General features: G+C 40.6%; 1 protein-coding gene across 1 annotated transcript; it reads left to right on the top strand.

Moving 5' to 3' along the window:
* The first annotated feature begins 15,712 nt into the window (after positions 1 to 15,712).
* On the top strand, positions 15,713 to 19,643 carry CCR8 (C-C motif chemokine receptor 8). Its single transcript, XM_025377252.1, has 2 exons — positions 15,713 to 15,837; positions 18,284 to 19,643. Exon 2 carries the CDS (start codon positions 18,298 to 18,300, stop codon positions 19,363 to 19,365), a length of 1,068 nt encoding a protein of 355 aa, XP_025233037.1. The 5' UTR covers positions 15,713 to 15,837; positions 18,284 to 18,297; the 3' UTR covers positions 19,366 to 19,643.
* The last annotated feature ends 991 nt before the right edge of the window (positions 19,644 to 20,634 follow it).

Below are 20,634 nucleotides of genomic sequence, written 5' to 3'. Positions count from 1 at the left end.
TGAGATGGAGTCTCGCTCTGTCACCCAGGCTGGAGTGCAGTGGCGTGATCTCGGTTCCCTGCAAGTTCCACCTCCCGGGTTCACACTATTCTCCTGCCTCAGCCTCCCAAGTAGCTGGGACTACAGGCACCTGCCACCATGCCTGGCTAATTTTTTTTTTTTTTTTGTATTTTTAGTGGAGACAAGGTTTCACCATGTTAGCCAGATGGTCTCCATCTCCTGACCTTGTGATCCGTCCACCTCGGACTCCCAAAGTGCTTGAATTACAGGCGTGAGCCACCACGCCCAACCGGGAAAGAGTCACTTGAAAAAGGTGAGGAATTCTAATGCATCAGACTTCTCAACAGCAAAATGCCAGTTAATGTTTGAAAGCAGTGAAGCAGTGTCTTTACAATTCTAGCGAACCTAGAAGTTGTCCAGAGAATTACCAGTCAAGTGCAAGGGTAGAATAAAGATTTTTCAGACATGTAAGAACTAAATGACACTACCTCCCAGGTTTCCTTTTGTAGGAAGTTCCTACAGGGTATGCTTCAGAGAAACAGAGAGGAAACCAAACAAGGAGAAGATATGGGGTTTAAGGAACAGGAGCTCCAACCCAGGAGAGTAGAGAAAGGAAAAATAAGGATAATAACTGTTACTTTAAGAGCAGATTAGGGTGGAAGAAACGAGAGCAAGGAGAGGCTGATTCAGGGCAGGGGAGGAGGGGAGAAGAAACCAAAAGAACATTAGGCATTTAGAAAAATTATGAGTCACTGATTGGACAGACCTGCAGGAACATTTGGAAAAAATAATTGTAGACACAAAGGAGACTAGGCAAATAATTTAAAGAGAGATAATAAAGGGAGAACAAAAAAATAGCTTAAGAAAGGAAACAATACTTTTTGTATTATAATCATTTTGAGAGGTTGAAGAAGTGGGGAAGGATAAGAGAACTAAATCCTCAACCATCTCAATGGGAAATCAATAGAAAATAAAAGTTCTGAACTGAAAATTACATGATAAGCATACTATTTAGAAATTTTGATGGTAAATCCCAAAAGGAAAAAAAGAGCAAAAAGTGCTATTGGTGATCTTTTCTGGAGTGTGGAACTAGTGTGGGAATTGGGGATAAGAAACAGCTATATTTTGTTATAGAGTTTTAGTACTGTTTAATTTTTTGCATGTATTACTTAGGAAAAAATTAAAATTTAGTACAGTTTAAAAATCCCCTGCTTACCCCTTTTCCCCTACCCCAGAAAAAGCATATGAACTAACTCTATGTACTTCATAGGTTAGACAGTCATTTTTATTTCTGCTCTGATGTTTATCTGGAAGTAAAACCATTTTGGTGTTCTCAGAGAACTCTCTGACTCATACCTGGAGATATATCAGCACTTGTGACCTCAGAGATTTCTAGATCTGTCCCATTATTACAAGTAATAATGTAAAGGATTTTATAATTTTCCTCTCTCTTCTTTGAATTTTCTTTCTGGCATTTATCAGTGGCTGGAGAGAATGCCTGTTTCACACCAGAGATGGGGCATAGTGTTTTGGTAAAAGTATTAGGATATAACAGCTATAAAAGGGTTGGCTAGATTGAGGGTTCTCATCTACAGCAAGTCCCCTAAGCTCCCCTAAAACTGTAATTGCCCAATGGGCTCTTCCTGCCCACTGCACAAATACAACCAGTTCACTGAGACCATGGTCTTACAGTAAAGAAAGAGTTTAGGCTGAGCACAGTGACTCACGCCTGTAATCCCAGCATTTTGGGAGGTTGAGGCAGGTGGATCACTTGAGGTCAGGAGTTCAAGACTGGTCTGGCCAACATGGCGAAACCCCATCTCTACTAAAAATACAAAAAAAAAAAAAAAAAAAATTAGCCAGGCGTGGTGGCACACACCTGTAGTATCAGCTACTTAGGAGGCTGAGGCAGGAGAATTCCTTGAACCTGGGAGGCAGAGGTTGCAGTGAGCTGAGATCACACCACTGCACTCCAGCCTGGGTGACAGAGCAAGACTCCATTTCAAAAAAAAAAAGAAGAAAACAAAAGAAAAAGAAAAAAAGAGTTTAATTGACTTGAGGCTGGCCACGCAGGAGATGGAGTTATTACTCAAATCAATCTCCTTGATGGCTCAGAGGTTAAAGTTTTTCAAAGATAGTTTGGTGGGTAGATGTAAACCAAAAATAGAATTCTAATCCCCCAAGCAACTGGATGGACTCTTCCTCTCGACCAAGGACATTCAAAAGTAAACCTGAAACACTAGTGCAGGCCATGATGGGAATGGGTGGTCAGACATGCCTCATTATACCTTACTTCCTTTGGAATTCAAGCACAGCTGACCAGCATTAACATTAAAACAGAGCCCTTAAGACTGACAAAGGTCCAGGCACAGCGGCTCACACCTGTAATCCTAGCACTTTGGGAGGCCAAGGCAGGAGGATCACTTGAGCCTAGGAGTCCGAGACCAGCCTAAGCAACATAGTGAGACCCAGTCTACAAAAAGTAAAAAATTAGCCAGCTGCGGTGGCTCACGCTTGTAGTCCCAGCTACCCGGGAGGCTGAGGCAGAAGGATCACTTGAGCCCAGGAGGTCAAGGCTGCAGTGAGAGCCCTGATCATGCCACAATGCTTCAGCCTGAAAGATCAAGTGAGAACCTGTATGAATTTAAAAAACAAACAACAAGAAACCAATAACAACCAATCAGTTATGTTTCACATTTTTCTTATTTTTTTTGTAATAAAAAATTAAAAATTAAATGAAAAAAAAAAGACTGGTAAAGCAGATTCTTTGTAACAAGAAGATACCAACATAACAGCAGGCTTTGACATATTTTGAAACGTCCCTGCAAATCTGTCTCTTCTGGGGAAAAGCTACATTCTGTAGAGACTCCCTTTCCCTTTCCAGGGTCTTCTTCCTGATCCAGGAGAGAATTAACTAAAAGTTTGACACCTTTTTAGAATAAGAAACATTTACAATCTATTTTCTAGAAAGCCTGGTACCTGAAGATTTCATCTGCATAATAAGAACTTTGGTCTCCACAACCCCTCATCTTAACCCAGATACTCTGTTCTAGTGATTCCAGGTCTTTAGGTAAACTATTTCAACCAATTGCCAATCAGAACATCTTTGACTCCACCTAACCTGAAAGCCCCCACTTCAAGTTGCCTCCTTTCTGGACTGAACCAATGTACATCTTACACGTATTGATTGATGTCTTATGTCTCCCTATAACGTATGAAACTAAGCTGTAGCCCAACCACTTTGGGCACATGTTCTCAGGATCTCCTGGAGCTGTGTCACAGGCCATGGCCACTCATATTTGACTCAGAATAAATCTCTTCAAATATTTCAGAGAGTTTGACTCTTCGTCAACATAGGGGACTAGGGAATGGGGAATGCTGCTTGGTTGTGGATGCCATTATTGGGATGTGGAAAATGGTCCTTATGCACTGAGTCCACCTCTAGGTGGAAGGACACAGGACTGGTTGAGTCATGAGTCATGATTTCAAAAGACCAGTCTTAGGTTATACAATAGTGATGTTATCTATAGGAGCAATTGGGGAAATTACAAATCTTTTGACCTCTGGAACAATGGCTGGTTACTGTTTAACTATGCCTACCTCTTAGCAGAATTCAGACTCCTTTCATAATCCTAATCTTACTGACTTTCATTAGTTTTACAAAGGCAGTTCATTTTTAGGAAGGACCATTATCATTTTTGCTTTAAGGTTAAACTATAAACTAAATTTCTGCCAAATTCACTTGGTCTACGCCCAGGAATGACCAAGGGCAGCTTGGAGGTTAAAAGCAAGGTGGGGTCAAATATGTCAGATTTATCTTATTGTCAAAATTTCTCAAAGGTGATTTCAAAACCAAACATTTTTATAAACTTTGTTGCCTCGGCAGCTGGATTTGAGCTGATCCTGCCATTTATTAACTTCCTTGACCTAACTTAACTGATCTAAGCTTCTATATTCTCATTTAGAAATAATAACCTCTCCTTAAAGTTTTGGTGAGGACTAAATGGAACAATATATGTGATAATATATATAGCATATTCATCTGGAGTGGTCAATAAATTAGCTATGATCGGTATTATTTTAAGAACAATGTTGACCTTATACAAATCACTTATATATACAGTTAGCATAAGTGGTACTGAAAATAATGTAGTACAGTAAAAAAAAATCATGGTGTTGGTATCAGACAGATTGAAGTTCAGATCTGGGCTCAGTTACATGCCTTTTATATGATTCAAGTGAATGATCAAACAAAGGTGATGTAGTCAGTGCATCACACTAGGGGTCATGGCAGTCAGTGAGCTCACACAGCTGTGTCTAGGATAACTAAACCAAAACTTAGTTGCTAAGTTTTTAGAGTTTTGATGAATAGAATTTGAAAATCAGCTGTCATCTTAGAGCCATACAAATAACATATTCAATTCAGTAATGTTCATATATATAAAGAGTTCTTACATATCAATAAGAAAAAGATAACTAAATGGAAAAGTGGGCAAAAGATATGTCAGAAGAAATAGACCAGAATTATAGCTATATACACAGTTTTCCAATATGTAATATTCAAATAGATAGAAAATAAAACAATGATGTAATTGGTTGTTTCTGGCATATAGGAACCAAATAAATGTTGGCATATTTGCTTATTTTTATTTTATTTTGAGATAATCATACATTCACATGGAGTTACAAGTAGTAATTCAAAGAGATCCCATGTATTCTTTACCTAATTTCCACCAATAGAAATCTTCTATAAAACTGTAGTACAATATCACAACCAGGATGTTGACATTGATATAGTCAAGATACAGAACAGTTCGATCACCACAATGATTGTCTCATGTTGTCTTTTTATAGCCACATCCAAGAGTGTTACATAAATGAAATATGAGATTTTGAAATATGAACTTTTGAGACTGAATTTTTTTCACTCAGTCTAATTCTCTATAAATTCATCTCACTTACTCAAGCTGAATGATGAGGAGCTCCCCTGGAAAAAAAAAAAAAGAAAAAGAAAGAAAAAAAGTAAAAAGAGAAAGAAAGAAAAACAAAAAGAGATTCATCCCTGTTGTGATCTGTCTCAAAAGTTTGTTCCTTTTTATCTCTTGATTACTGGATAATATTGGTTGGTATGGATGTACCATAGTCTGTTTAACCATTCACCCATTGAAGAATAATTAGGTTGTTTATAGTTTTTGACTATTACAAATACAGCCACTGTGAACATTCCCATTCAGGTTTTTGTGTGAATGTAAGTTTTTATTTCGCTGGAATAAATGCCCAGAGGAACAATTGCTGGGTTATATAGTAGTTGCACATTTAACTTTTTTTTTTTTGAGACGGAGTCTCGCTCTGTCGCCCAGGCTGGAGTGCAGTGGCGCGATCTCGGCTCACTGCAAGCTCCGCCTCCCGGGCTTACGCCATTCTCCTGCCTCAGCCTCCCGAGTAGCTGGGACCACAGGCGCCCGCCACCTCGCCCGGCTAGTTTTTTGTATTTTTTAGTAGAGACGGGGTTTCACCGTGTTCGCCAGGATGGTCTCGATCTCCTGACCTCGTGATCCGCCCGTCTCGGCCTCCCAAAGTGCTGGGATTACAGGCTTGAGCCACCGCGCCCGGCCTCACATTTAACTTTTTAAAAGAAACTACCAAATTATTTTTCAGAGTGGCTGTATCATTTTACATTTTTATCAGCAGCATATAAATGACCCAGTTTCTCTGTATCCTTGCCAGTATTTTAAAATTGTAGCCATTTTAACAGGCATTATAGTAGTATCTCATTGTGGTTTTAATTTGCATTTCTTAATGGCTAGTAATGTTGACCATATTTTCTTGTGCTTATTTGCTATTTATTTTCTTTGGTGACATGTATCTTCCTGTCTTTTGTTGACTTTCTAGTTGGATTGTTTGTTTTTTCACTGTTGAGTCTTGAGAGTTCTTTTTGATTTCTCGATACTATCCTTTTGTTGGATATAGGATTTGCAATCTTTTCATTCGTTCTGTAGCATATCGTTTTTTTTTCCTCTTAACAGTATCTTTCACAGAACAAAAGTTTCTTATTTGAATAAAGTCCTGTTTATCAATTTTTCCTTTTTTATATTGTGCTTTTGGTATCATGTCTAAAAACTTCTTGCCTAATCATTAAATACTGAAGTTTTTCTCTGTTGTTTTTCCCTAAAAGTATTATAATTTTGAGTTTTACATTTACATTTGTGATTCTTGAGTTAATTTTTCATAAAGTATGAGGTTTAGGTGGGGTTTACTTTTTGCTATGGATGTTCAATTGCTCCAGCCCTATTTGTTGAAAAGGTTACCCTTTCTCCATTGAATTATTTCTGCATCTGTGTAAAAAATCAGCTGTGTATATGTAAGTGGCTCTATTTCTTGGTTATCTAGTTTGTTCCATTGACCTATTTGTCTATTCCTCCTCAGTACCACACAGTTTTCATTACTGTAGCTCTATTATAAGCTTTCAAATCATGTAGAGTTATTCTTCCCATTTTATTCTCTTTTTAAAAATTGTTTTAATTATCCTTATTCCTTTGTTTATCCACGTAAAGTTTAGAATATCAGAGTTATATAGGCTTCATAAAATGAATTGGGGAGTGTTTCCTCCCATAATCTGGAGGAGATTGTTTAGAATTGATGTTAATTCTTCTTTAAACATTTGGTAGAATTCTCCAGTGAAACCATCAGATTTCTTAATTGAGAGTTTTTAAATTATTAATTTAATTTGCTTAATATTATATGACTATTTATTTTGGGTGACTAATATTGGGTGAGTTACGATAGTTTGTACTTTCTAGGAATTAGTCCATATCATCTAAACTGTCAAATTTATGTGTTTAGAATGGTTTGTAGTATTGTTATATTATCTTTTTGATGTCTTCAGTGTCTGTAGTGATATTCTCCATTTCATTTCTGATACTGGGAATTTGTGTACTCTCTTTTGCGGTTAGCCTAAGTAGAGGGTTGTCAATTTCATTCATCTTTTGAAAGAACGAGATTTTCTCCTTGATTTTATCTACTGTTTTTCTGTTTTCAGTATCACTGATTTCTGTTCATATCTTTATTTTTTTCCTTCTGCTTGCTTTGGGTTTATTTTGCTTTATTTTTTCTAGGTTCCTGAGATGAGAACCTAGATTATTGACCCCAGACTTTTCCTCTTTTCTAACATAAACATTTATTACTTTAAATCTTCCTGGCTGGGCACAATGGCTCATGCCTATAATCCTAGCACTTTGGGAGGCTGAGGCAGAGAGATTACTTGTATCCAGGAGTCTGAGACTGTAACTGCCCAGTGGGTTCCCCCATCTCCACTGCTTGGACAGAGCTGATTTATCAGGACAGGGGAATTGCAAAAGAGAAAGAGTAATTCACACAGAGCTGGCTGTGCAGAACACTGGAGTTTTATTATTACTCAAATCAGTCTACTGAAGGATTCGAGAATCAGAGATTTTTTTTTTTTTTTTTTTTTTTTTTTTGAGACAAGAGTTTTGCTCTTTAGCCCAGGCTGGAATGCAGTGGTGTGATCTCAGCTCACTGCAATTTCTGCTTTCCAGTTTTCAAGTGATTCTCCTGCCTCAGCTTCCTGAGTAGCTGGGATTACAGGCACCCACCACCACACCTGGCTAATTTTTGTATTTTTAGTAGACACGGGTTTCACCATGTTGGCCAGGCTGGTCTCAAACTCCTGACCTCATGATCTGCCCGCCTTGGCCTCCCAAAGGAGGATCAGAGTTTTTAAGGACAACTTGGTGGCCAGTGAGCCAGGAGTGCTGATTGGCTAGGTCGGAGATGAAATCATGGGAAGTTGAAACTGTCCTGTTGCGCTGAGTCAGTTCCTGGGTAGGCGCCACAAGATCACATGAGCCAGTTTATCCACCTAGATGGTGCCAGCTAATCATCAAGTGCCGGTATGCAAAATATCTCAAGCACTGATCTTAGGAACAGTTTAGGGAGGATAAGAATCTTGTAGCCTCCAACTGCATGACTCCTAAACTATAATTTCTAATCTTGTGGCTAATTTGTTAGTCCTACAAAAGCAGTTTACTCCCCAGGCAAGAAGGAGGTTTGCTTTGGGAAAGCACTATTATCGTCTTTGTTTTAAGCTATAAACTAAGTTCCTCCCAAAGTTACTTCAGCCTACATCCAGGAAGGAGCAAGAACAGTTTAAAGGTTAGAACCAAGATGGAGTCGGTGGGCCTGGTGGGTGGCTCATGCCTGTAATCCCAGCACTTTGGGAGGCCGAGGCGGGCAGATCACCTGAGGTCAGGAGTTCGATACTAGCCTGGCCAACATGGCAAAACCTCATCTCTACTAAAAATACAAAAATTAGCTGGGCGTGGTGGCAGGAGCCGGTAATCCCAGCTACTTAGGAGGCTGAGGCCGGAGGATCACTTGAACCTGGGAGGCAGAGGTTGCAGTGAGCCGAGATCATGCCACTGCACTCCAGCCTGGGCAACAGAGTGAGATTCTGTCTAAAAAAAAAAAAAAAAATGGAGTCTGTTAGGTTAGATTTATTTTACTGTTTCAGTCAGTCATAATTTTGCAAAGATGGCTTCAAGGCCAGCCTGGGCAACATGGACAACCTTGTCTCCATAAAAAGAATACAAAAAATTAGCCAGGTATTGTGGTACACAGCTGTAGTCCCAGTTACTAGGCTAAGGTGGGAGGATCACCTGAGCCTGAGAGGTCAAGGCTCCAGTGAACTGAGATCACACCACTGTACTTCAGTCTGGGTAACAGAGTAAGACCCTGTCACAAAAAAAATAATAGAAATAAAAAATATTCTCCTTTTGGCACTGCTTTAGTTGCATCCCACAAATTTTGACAGTTTGTACTTTCATCTTCAGCTCAGTTCAACTGTGTGTGTGTGTGTGTGTTAAATTTCCTGTAAGGAGGAAAAATAATTTTCTTTCTATTCTTCATAGTTCTTAGTGGAAACAAACTCCTGTACAAAAGATAAATTAATAAGAGGAAAGCAAGTAGAAGTTTTAATAATGTGTGTACCTCATGAATACCTGGAGATACCTAGGGAAAATGAGTACATCTCAAAGAAGTGACTTTGAGTTCATGTTTAACTATGATCTTCAAGTGAAACAAATAAAGAAAGGTGTTGGGGAGGTCAGTAATAGGGAGTTGGCCAGCAAAAATATAGTAAACAAGGGTAAGGTTTGCTATGGAAATTTATGCTAGAGTCTTCTCCATTGATAAGACTGTAGTAATTTAGAGTCATCTTCTCTTCCTGGTACACAGAGCAGACACCCTTGCAAATGGAGATTTCCTTTAACTATTGAAACTTCTCTTGCAAAAACAGCAATTTCTACTCTTGTTTTCAGAGCTTCTCCTGTTTGCCAAAATAATCATCTCAAAATTAATCTTTATGCCAAAAAAAGGTACATTTGGAGTGGCATGTTCTGGTCTCCTTCAGTCATATTTTGGGGTGCCATGTCCTGACCTTCATCATTCCCTTGAGACCACCTCCTTGGGCCAAGACTGTACTACTGCACTCCAGCCTGGGCAACAGAATACGACTCCATCTCAAAAAATTTTTTAAAATTAAAAACTGAAGAAAATTATCAGAAGAGCCCATCTCTGTATTTGGAAAGTGTGTGTGTCTTTGTTCTCTTGCAGGACTTCCTGTTTCTGCAGATTCTTCTTCCACCCCATGAGCTTTGGAAGCCGCTGGACACTCATGCACATCTGTTAGCTATCACAGAGCATTCTTGTTTTGTTCTCTTCTTCTCCAGAGAAGTTGCCTTTGAGACTGCTGTGTCCTGCTGGCACAGCTGACATTTCTCATAGGCTCAGCTGCAAAATTTTCTGGTGTGGCCATTGTCTTCAGGTATCAAGCAGTGGAGATATAGGGGATTCCCACTTTCATTTTATTGGACAGGCCTTCAAATATACCATCTCCACAGTAACAATTCATTATATTTTTAGGAGCAACACATTTTCCTAAGCATGTTTACACATATTATCTCATTAAATCACAATGTCCTCATGAAGGCTGCTTCTTTTTTTTGTTGTTGAGACAGGGTCTCACTCTGTTGCCCAGGCTGGAGTGCAGTGGTACGATCATGGCTCACTGCAGCTTTGATCTCCCTGGGCTTAGGTGACTCTTCCGCCTCAGCCTCCCGAACACCTAGGACTACAGGTACATGCCACCATGCCCAGCTAATTTTTTGTATTTTTTGTTGAGACAGAGTTTCACCATGTTGGCCAGGTTGGTCTCAAACTCCTGGGCTTAAGCAATTCTCCCACCTTGGCCTCCCAAAGTGCTGGGATTACAGGTGTGAGCCACTGTGCCCAACCCTCATGAAGGCTTTATTCCCGTTTTACACACGAAGATCCTAACGCCTTGTCAAAATGTGACCAGCCACACTGGCATCACCTGGGAGCTTGCTAGACTTGCAGAATCTCAGGCTCAGACCTGCTGAGTCACAATCTGCTGCTTAACATGAGTCCCAGGTGATTTGGATGCACAATAAAGTTTGAGAAGCACTGGACTAAAACTCAGAAAGATTTAGTGGCTTTCCCAGGTTTCCAGAGCAATATGGTAGCCCAGTTGGGACAAGGCTCTGGAGACTCAGAGAAATGCTTTTCTCAATGCTTCACTCCTGGCTGGAAGGCACATCCATTCTTTAGGGCCTGCTCCCTGATCTCCTCCACATTCTTACCCTGAAGACCCAGGAAGAAGAATCAGGAGTCCCTTTTACTCCTGAAGCCCTTCATGTATTCCCGTGTCACAGTAATGAATGCATTTGGCCTTGTCTCAAGACGGAGAATAAATGGGGGAATAAAACAATATTTCACAAACCCCTCTTCTATGCAGGGGAACAGGGTGAATATTATCAGAAGTGAAGAATTGACATTCTACTTTTACCCTTAACTTGGGAGTGTTTTTCCTGGGCAGGGACAAACTCTTCCAAGTTTCCTCTTAAGAGTTTTTCATGTGGCCCAGGTATTGAACATAAGATAGACTTGGAGAGGCCATTAGTTCTGGAGGCTTCACACTACTTGGCCTCATAGGTTTTTCTTTTCTTCTCCCCAACTTCATAATGATAAACTAAGGTTTCCTTTGTGTACCACTTTCGCAGTGCAGGTGCTTTTTGCAAGTCAATGGGAGAGAATTACACGTGTGGCTTATTAAATTGATCTACAATTTAATCAATAAATCATTCACAACATGAAAATGTCTTTGCTTTGAATTTGTGCTTGATAGCAATTTTCTATTTCCTAAAAACTTGTAACTGAAATGACAGCATGTCTTTATTAAGGAGAAATTTAAGAATAAAAAGAAATAACCTAATATAAGATTGTTTTAATTTCTGCCTATTTCATTCTGGATGTACCCACACTCATCCATGCTTCGCAAAGAGACAGTCACAGTATACATGCCACCTTAATCATAAAGATTTATCTGGGTTTCTACATGGTTTTCACAGTGATACTTTTTCCTTTCATTATTCATCATTCTTCAGAGAACCATCACCTCCTGGGACTCCTGTGATGCAAGTGCCATGATTGTTAAGCTCTTTAAGTGAGGAAATCATATAATTTCATTTTTTTATCCTTTCTATGGCAAAAGCAGTTCTGAGAATATGCTAGGCACTTTAGTGCTTGTAGCCTTGGAAAAAGGTGGTGAACATTTTTGTAGAAGATACATTCTGGGAACAAAGCACCATCAAAAGGCTAAGAGATTTAGCTGGGCATGGTGGCATGCACCTGTAGTCCCAGCCACTCTGGAGGCTGAGGCAGGAGAGTCGCTTGAACCTGGGAGGTGGAGGCTATAGTGAGTCGAGATCATGTCACTGCAGTCCAGCCTGGGCGACAGAGGAAGACTCTGTCTCAAAAAAAAAAAAAAAAAAAAAAAAAGGCTAGGCACAGTGGCTCATGCCTGTAATCCCAGCACTTTGGGAGGCTGAGGTGGGTGGATTACCTGAGGTCAGAAGTTGGAGACCAGCCTGGCCAACACGGCAAAACCCCGTTTCTACTAAAAATACCAAAAATTAGCTGGGTGTAGTGGCGGGCGCCTATAAATCCCAGCTACTCGGGAGGCTGAGACAGGAGAATCACTTGAACCCAGGAGGCAGAGGTTGCAGTAAGCCAAGATCGCACCATTTTACTCCAGCCTGGGCAACAAGAGCAAAACTCCGTCTCAAACAAAACAAAACAAACTGCTAAGAGATCTAATCAATTCTTCTGGCACACAAAGTAATATGAATTTCCTGAAAATGGAACTAAAAATATATTAACCACATTTCTCCATATTCAACCCTTCAAACCAAAATTGTGATGATACCTTTTTTGTATGCTGACAATTGTCATGATTACTCTTATGAAGGAAATAGTAGTAAAAAAAAATCCGTTTCTTGTTACTCTTTTTCTGTAATCCATATGGAAAATTAAATTATATAGACGGCAAAAACTTTCCTGATAAACTGGCTTTACCATTAATAACACACAAGCTTTTCTTAAACTCTGGCTTTGTCTAACACTTTTTGTTAAGCAAATGGGTTTTTACCCTCCAAACCACTGAGGGACTGATTTATAGTTGAAAACTACAGAAAATACAGAAAGACTTCCTCTAGTCTTATCCACAACTCTTTATAATGTTATTGCATGAGAATTTTTAATGCAGTGCAGTAAGAAAAGCACCCTCAGCTGTGCCTCGGAAGACCTAAGCTCTGGCTCTGGCTCTACTACCAAATTGCTGTGTGATTTTGGGAGAGTCACTTTGCCTCTCTGGACTTCAATATTACCACTTTGAAAGAAAGAGAGGGGGAGAGACATCAGCTGGATGACCTGAGGCCATTTTCTGCCCTAATATACTCTATGACAAGTATCCGTAATAGAGGTAATTTCTACATTTACACTTAGGGTTTATTTAAATACAGTCTTTTCTTTCTCTTTATTTTGAGGGAAAGGAGGTCAAATACGCTGCTAGTCTGTTTTTCCTTCTGAAGTGAAATGCAGTCTTTTGAACTTTTGGAGGGACCCAGTGGAATTGAATTGAATCCCCAATGGATCTGATCCAGCATTTTCAGAACCCATTGAATGTGCAGCAGGAGGTAGACTTGGAGAGGCCATTGGCTCTGGAGGTGTCACACTACTTTGGCCTTGTAGTTTGGTTTTTGCTGCCTTCCCATAGAATGCCTGAATCCCTGCTGTAGGCCCAAAGGTGAGGAACCAAGGTTTGTCAGTTAACTATGTCAGTTTGCCTGTCTTCAGAGTCAGGATGTTGTGGGTTGAATAATGGTCAACCAAAGAGACAAAGTCTTAATTCCTAGAACTTGTAAACGTTACTTTACTTGGGAGAAGAGCTTCTGCAGATGTGATTAAGTCAAGGATTTTGAGATAGGGAGACTATCATGGATTACCTGGTTGGATCCTAAATCCAATCATGAGTGTCCGCATAAATTAGAAGTGGGTGAGATCTGATGCAGATACACAGTGTAGAAGGAGATGTGAAGATGGTGGAGATTAAAGTGATGTGGCCACAAGCCCCAGATTTGCTGGGGCAGCCACCAAGAGCCAGAAGTGGCAAGGAACAATTCACCCTTCAAGCACCCAGGAGGAGGCAGCCCTGCTGGATTATTGCCATCTGGCCTCCAGAACCAGGGGAGAATACACATCTGCTGCTCTAAGCCACTAAGTTGGTGGTAATTTGTTACAGCAGCCACAGAAAACAAATACACAGGTGACAGCAGGCGAGTGTCCAGTCCTGCAGGGGCCCACACCAGCCCCCAGATCTGGCCCCGGAAACACAGAAAGAGGCGCATCCTTCCATTCTAGCTGTTCAGTCCTTTCCTCCAACTCTTCACCAGACTCCCACATCTCCACCTTGCCTCATTTTGCCTGTTCAACTATTTATTAAGAAGTTGCTGTGCACCAAGCACTGTGCCAGGTATGGAGAAGCAGCTGATAAAACAATCCTCAGGAACTGAAAATAGAGACGGTTTGGGGTTTAGATCAGCTTGCACTAGAAACTGGGCTTGGGGGGAATTCCACCTTAGTCCCTCAGGCCTTGCTTAACTGGGTTTTGGAGGGGAAGGTGGCTTCCCCCACACCTGCCCACACTGATGAGGCGGTCCCATAGTTCCCACCATCATGACATGGACTAGTCATACCTGAGGGCCCTGAGTTCTCCATTGGCTCACCATTGATCTTTGCTTATCACATACAAAACTCATAAAGGAACTGGGTTTTCCCCAAACTGTGTCAAAACATGAATGATGGTGAGGTGAATTTCCGAGGTATGAATTCAGGTACCAGCAGATATTTCCTTTTATTTCTTCTTTAGAGACAGGTCAGTGGCTCAATCATAGCTCACCTCAAACTGCTGGACTCAAGTGATCCTCCCACTTTAGCTTCCCAAGTAGCTAGGACTACAAGCGCATGCCACCACGCCTGGCTAATTTTATTTAAACAATTTGTAGAGATGATGTATTAGTCTGTTGTCACACTGCTATAAAGAAAGACCGAGATTGGATAATTTATAAAGGAAAGAGGTTCAATTGACTCACAGTTCTGCATTGGTGGGGAGGCCTCAAGACACTTACAATCATGGTGGAAGGTAAAGGAGAAGCAGGCACATTTTTCACAGGTCGGCAGGATGGAGTGAGTGCAAGCAGGGAAAATGCCAGGTGTTTATAAAACCATCAGATCAGATCTGTTAAGACTCACTCACTATCACGAGAACAGCATGGGGGAAACTGCCCCATGATGCAATTAACTCCACCTGGTCCCGCCCTTGACACATGTGGATTATGAGGATTATAATTCAAGATGAGATTTGGTTAGGAACACAGAGCCAAATCATGAGCTGGGGTCTTGCTATGTTGACCAGTCTGGTCTTGAACTCCTAGGCTCATGCAATCCTCTTGCCTCAGCCTCCCAAAGTGCTGGAATTATAGATGTGAGCCACCATACCTGGCATCCAGCAGATATTTCTACTGCATTTCTCCAGGAATGAGTGGGTTGGAGATGAGGAGATTCTGGAACTTCTGTCGTTTCCTCCCAACAATTCTGGGACTCATGTTCACTCTCCTGGGATAGGGGAAATTGACTTAAAGTGATTTTCAAAGGGCATTCCTGTTGAAATAGTTAATATATGTACATGCTATGTACATGCATACCAAATACACACACATTTGTGTACGCTACATACCATGGAGGAAAGCCAGTCTTGGTATAAATTTTACAACTTCAAAATAATAATGGAATTATGATTTCATTTTAATACCATTTTCAATTTAAAATTTTAATAGACTTTTTTAGAGGTTTTAAGTTTACAGAAAATCTAGGTAGACAACACAGAAAATTCCCATTAACCCCTGTATTCGTCTGCTAGGACTTCCATAGCAAAATACTACAGGCTGAGCAGCTTAAACAACAGAAATTTGTTTTCCCACAGTTCTGGAGGCTAGAAGACCAAGGTGCCCACAAGTTTGGTTTCTGGTGATGCCTATTTACCTTACTTGCAGATGGCCACCTTCTCCCTGTGTCCTCACATGGCCTTTCCTCTGAGCACTTGGAGGCCAGAGAGTGAGCTCTGGTGTGTATTCCTCTACCAAGGAGACACCAGTCTTACTGAATTAGGGCCTCAGCCTTATGATCTCATTTAACCCTCACTGCCTCCCTAAAGCCTTTAGGTGACTAGATGTGAGGGTGGAGCCCTCAAGAGACTGCATTGCCTTCTTTCTGTCTGCTCTTGTAGTGGGAGGACACCTCCAGAGGAGCTGCTGTTCATTGAGCTGCACTCACACATGAAGATACAGACTTTGTGAAGAAGGAATTGGCAACACTGAAACCACCAGAACAAAGGCTATCACTAAGGTATGTGCTATAAGCATCCTTGGGGAAGAAGGGCATGAGTAGGCAGGGGCATTTTTATATATTTAGAGGATAGGCAAAGGGAAGACCACAATTTCAGAGGTCTAGCACAAGAGGTAAATTTTTTTTTTTAATCTTTGCATTTCCTCAGAGCCCACAAACATGCATGTGTATTAGTGGCTGCCCATGCTCTGGCTGAGGGGAGCAAGCCATGCCATTTTCTCTGCAGGCCTTTAGGAGAGAGTGAAAACTCCTAGAAGAGTGGGAAGGTAGACAAGAAAAGATCCTTTATAATACCGGGCATCTGGGAAGATCTGTCCTTGTGCTGGGTACAGGGCTTCTATTAGGTAACTGAAGGACACCTGGGTACTGTTCTTAAGGAAGGAAGCCAGCAAGCAAACTTTCCTATAACTAAAGATGTTGCTGGTGGGTGCCTGTAGTCCCAGCTACTCAAGAGCCTGGGGCAGAAGGACTGATTGCGCCCAGGAGTTAGGGGCTGCAGTACACTGTGATCACACCTGTGTATAACCACTGCACTCCAGCTTGGGCAACATAGTGAGACCCTGTCTCTATAAAAAATAAATAAATTGCTGCCTGCTTGTGCTTTCAAATCATAGAAAGGTAGCAGAGTGGATAGGGATGTCTGAATGTAACGCAAACAAATTCCTTGGAAAAATATGTCTGGATTGAAATTGCATTGAATGTATATATCAATTTGAGAAGAATTGTCAAGTTTTATAATTTTTATGTAACTGAATTGCATTTTTATTAGGTTTATTCCTAGTAATGCTAGTAATTTTCATTGCTAGTATAATTGGGATCATTTTTCTATTGCATTTATAAAATTATTTTTTTTGGTGCTTAGGAAAGCAATTAAAAGAATAAACTGATGAATATCATGCAGATATATCTCTAAAACAGTAAGGAAAATACAAAATGAGAAACAATATATCATTTATGTAAGTTAAAAGTAAACATACAAAAATATATATTGTTTATGGATGTATATAAATATGTAAAAGTACAGGGGGAATTTGTTTGTAATGACACATACCAAATTGGTTTTAGTTGTTTATGTTATGGGGATAAGTTGTGTAGTTAAAGGGAACATTAGCTTCATCTCTATTGCATCAGAAATAAAAAAAAAAGAAGAGGGATGGAAGGAAGAGAGGGTATGAGGGAGGGAGAAAATAAGGGAGAAAAAAAGGAGGAAGGAAGGAAAAAAAAGAATCCAAAGTATTGTGAGAATATGTTAACAGCTGCTAATTCTAGGTGATGGAACTACAGGTATTTACATTTTCATTGTAAGTTTTGGCTTTTCTCATCTCGGCTGACTCCCCTGTACTAGCTTGGGTTTAGATAACAAAATACAATAGACTGAGTGGCTTAAACAATAGAAAGTGTTGTTTAACATACTTCTAAAGGCTGGAAGTCCAAGATCAAACTACCAATGCGGTTGATTTCTGGTGAGGCTTCTCTACCTGGCTTGCTGATTTCAGCCTTCTTGCTGTGTCCTCACATGGTCTTTACTCCATGCACAAGAGGAGCGAAATTTCTTGTGTCTCTTTCTCTTCTATTAAGGACACTAGTTCTATCAGATTAGGGCCCTGCCTTTTTTGGTTTCGTTTCTGTTTTCTTTCTTTTTTTTTTTTGAGACAGAGTCTCACTTTGTCACCCAGGCTGGAGTACAGTGGCGTGATCTTGGCCCATTGCAATCCCCATTTCCTGGGTTCAAGCAATTCTTGTGCCTCAGCCTCCAAGCTAGCTTGGATTACAGGCGTGTGGCACCATACCCGGCTAATTTTTGTAATTTTAGTAGAGACAGGGTTCTGCAGTGTTGGCCAGGCTTGTCTCGAACTCTTGGCCTCAAGCGATCCGCCTACCTCGGCCTTCTATAGTGCTGGGATAAAGGTGTGAGGCACTGTGAGAGCCAGGGCCCTGCCTTTATAACCTCATTTAACCTTTTTTTGTTTTTGTTTTTTTTGAGACAGAGTCTTACTCTGTCACCCAGGCTGGAGTACAGTGGTGCGATCTCGGCTCACGGCAACCTCTGCCTCTTGGGTTCAAGTGATTCTCCTGCCTCAGCCTCCTGAGTAGCTAGGATTACAGGCATGCACCCGCTGCGCCTGGCTAATTTTTGTATTTTTTAGTAGAGACATGGTTTCGCCATGTTTGTCAGGCTGGTCTTGAACCCCTGGCCTCAGGTGATCCACCCACCTCGGTCTCCCAAAGTACAAGGATTACAGGCATGAGCCACAGCTCCCAGCCTATCATTTAACCTTAATTACCTCTTTAAATACCCTATCTCTAAATAGTCACACCCACACCAGGGGTTGAGCACTTCAACGTGTGAATTTGTGCAGGACACAATTCAGTTCATAACATCCCCCTAATTTTTAAAAAATAAAAATGTTTTTAAGGAGTGTCTTTTATGTGTCTCTGTGACCAGGTCCCGCTGCCTTGATGGATTATACACTTGACCCCAGCATGACAACAATGACCGACTACTACTACCCTGATAGCCTCTCAAGCCCCTGTGATGGAGAACTTATCCAGAGAAACGACAAGTTGCTCCTTGCTGTCTTTTATTGCCTCCTGTTTGTATTCAGTCTTCTGGGAAACAGCCTGGTCATCCTGGTCCTTGTGGTCTGCAAGAAGCTGAGGAACATCACAGACATATACCTCTTGAACCTGGCCCTGTCTGACCTGCTTTTTGTCTTCTCCTTCCCCTTTCAGACCTACTATCAGCTGGATCAGTGGGTGTTTGGGACTGTAATGTGCAAAGTGGTGTCTGGCATTTATTACATTGGCTTCTACAGCAGCATGTTTTTCATCACCCTCATGAGTGTGGACAGGTACCTGGCTGTTGTCCATGCCGTGTATGCCATAAAAGTGAGGACGATCAGGATGGGCACAACCCTGAGCCTGGCAGTATGGCTAACCGCCATTATGGCTACCATCCCATTGCTAGTGTTTTACCAAGTGGCCTCTGAAGATGGTGTTCTACAGTGTTATTCATTTTACAATCAACAGACTTTGAAGTGGAAGATCTTCACCAACTTTGAAATGAACATTTTAGGCTTGTTGATCCCATTCACCATCTTTATGTTCTGTTACATTAAAATCCTGCACCAGCTGAAGAGGTGTCAAAACCACAACAAGACCAAGGCCATCAGGTTGGTGCTCATTGTGGTCATTGCATCTTTACTTTTCTGGGTCCCATTCAACGTGGTTCTTTTCCTCACTTCCTTGCACAGTATGCACATCTTGGATGGATGTAGCATAAGTCAACAACTGATTTATGCCACCCATGTCACAGAAATCATTTCCTTTACTCACTGCTGTGTGAACCCTGTTATCTATGCTTTTGTAGGGGAGAAGTTCAAGAAACACCTCTCAGAAATATTTCAGAAAAGTTGCAGCCATATCTTCATCTACCTAGGAAGACAAATGCCTAGGGAGAGCTGTGAAAAGTCATCATCCTGCCAGCAGCACTCCTTCCGTTCCTCCAGCATAGACTACATTTTGTGAGGATCAATGAAGACTAAATATAAACACATTTTCTTGAATGACATGCTAGTAGCAGTGAGCAGAGGTGTGGGTGTGAAAGGTTTCCAAAAAAAGTTCAGCATGAAGAATGCCATATATGTTGTTGCCAACACTTGGAACACAATGACTAAAGACATAGTTGTGCATGCCTGGCACAACCTCAAGCCTGATTGTGTTTATTGATGATGCTGAACAAGTGGTAACTTTAAAGGATTCTGTGTGCCAAGTGAAAAGAAAAGATGTCTGACCTCCTTACATATGCAAAAATATACCTCCAGAGCCTGTCGGTAGGCTGGAAGAAGTGGATATTGAAGTTTCCAGTTGTCTATTCATTGACTGATGGTGAAACAGCGGAAGTGATTCTGAATCAAGGTGATTGTGATTATAGTGACAATGAAGATGATGCTGTTAATACTGCATAAAAAGTGCCTGTCGATGACATGGTGAAAATATTTGACAGGCTTATGGAAGGACTAGAGCAGCATGCATTCATAACAGAACAAGAAATTATGTCAGCTTATAAAATCAAACAGAGACTTCTAGACAAAAACCATTGTTGATGATGCCTCTAGAGGAGACGTTTAAAAGCCATCAAACAGAATGCCTTCCCTGGAGGACCCACTTCCTCATTCCTAAACTGTGTCTGATGTTTCTTCTCATGTAAGAAATAAAAAATAAAAATAAAATAAAATATATTGGTATGTAACTACAGGAAAAAAATAAAAAACATATAGTGGATGGTAACCTTTCAATAAAAACTCAGTATCATAAGTAGAGACTGAAAGCTTACCGTTCTTGCTATTGTTTAACAGCTGATACAGGTATTCTGCTGATGCTACTGCTGCTTAGTTACCATGAACACGTTGTTTTTTCACTATTAATGGTGTGTCATGTTTTTTACTTTTAAGTACTTATGTGTGAGTAAGTGTAAGAAAATGATTGCTTATCAGTAGTATCAACGATTTACTCAATATCTGAATCACCTTGATTCAGAACCATTTCAGCCATTTCACCATCAGTCAATGAATATCAGTCTCATTATTGATGTCAAAAACTTCAATATCCATTTCTTTCAGCCTACTGCAGACTCTGGAAGTATATTTTTTTGCATATGTAAGGAGGTCAGACTTTTTTTTTTCACTTGACATACAGAATCCTTCAAAGTTACCACTAGTTCAACATCATCAGTAGACACAATCACAGGGCAGAGGTTGTGCCAGGCATGCACAACTACGTCTTTAGATTTTGTGT

Source organism: Theropithecus gelada, chromosome 2 (genome assembly GCF_003255815.1).
Source record: "Theropithecus gelada isolate Dixy chromosome 2, Tgel_1.0, whole genome shotgun sequence".
Taxonomy (NCBI): domain Eukaryota; kingdom Metazoa; phylum Chordata; class Mammalia; order Primates; family Cercopithecidae; genus Theropithecus; species Theropithecus gelada.
The sequence above is the reverse complement of the archived record's forward strand: the minus strand, read 5'-3'. Positions and strand labels throughout refer to the sequence as shown.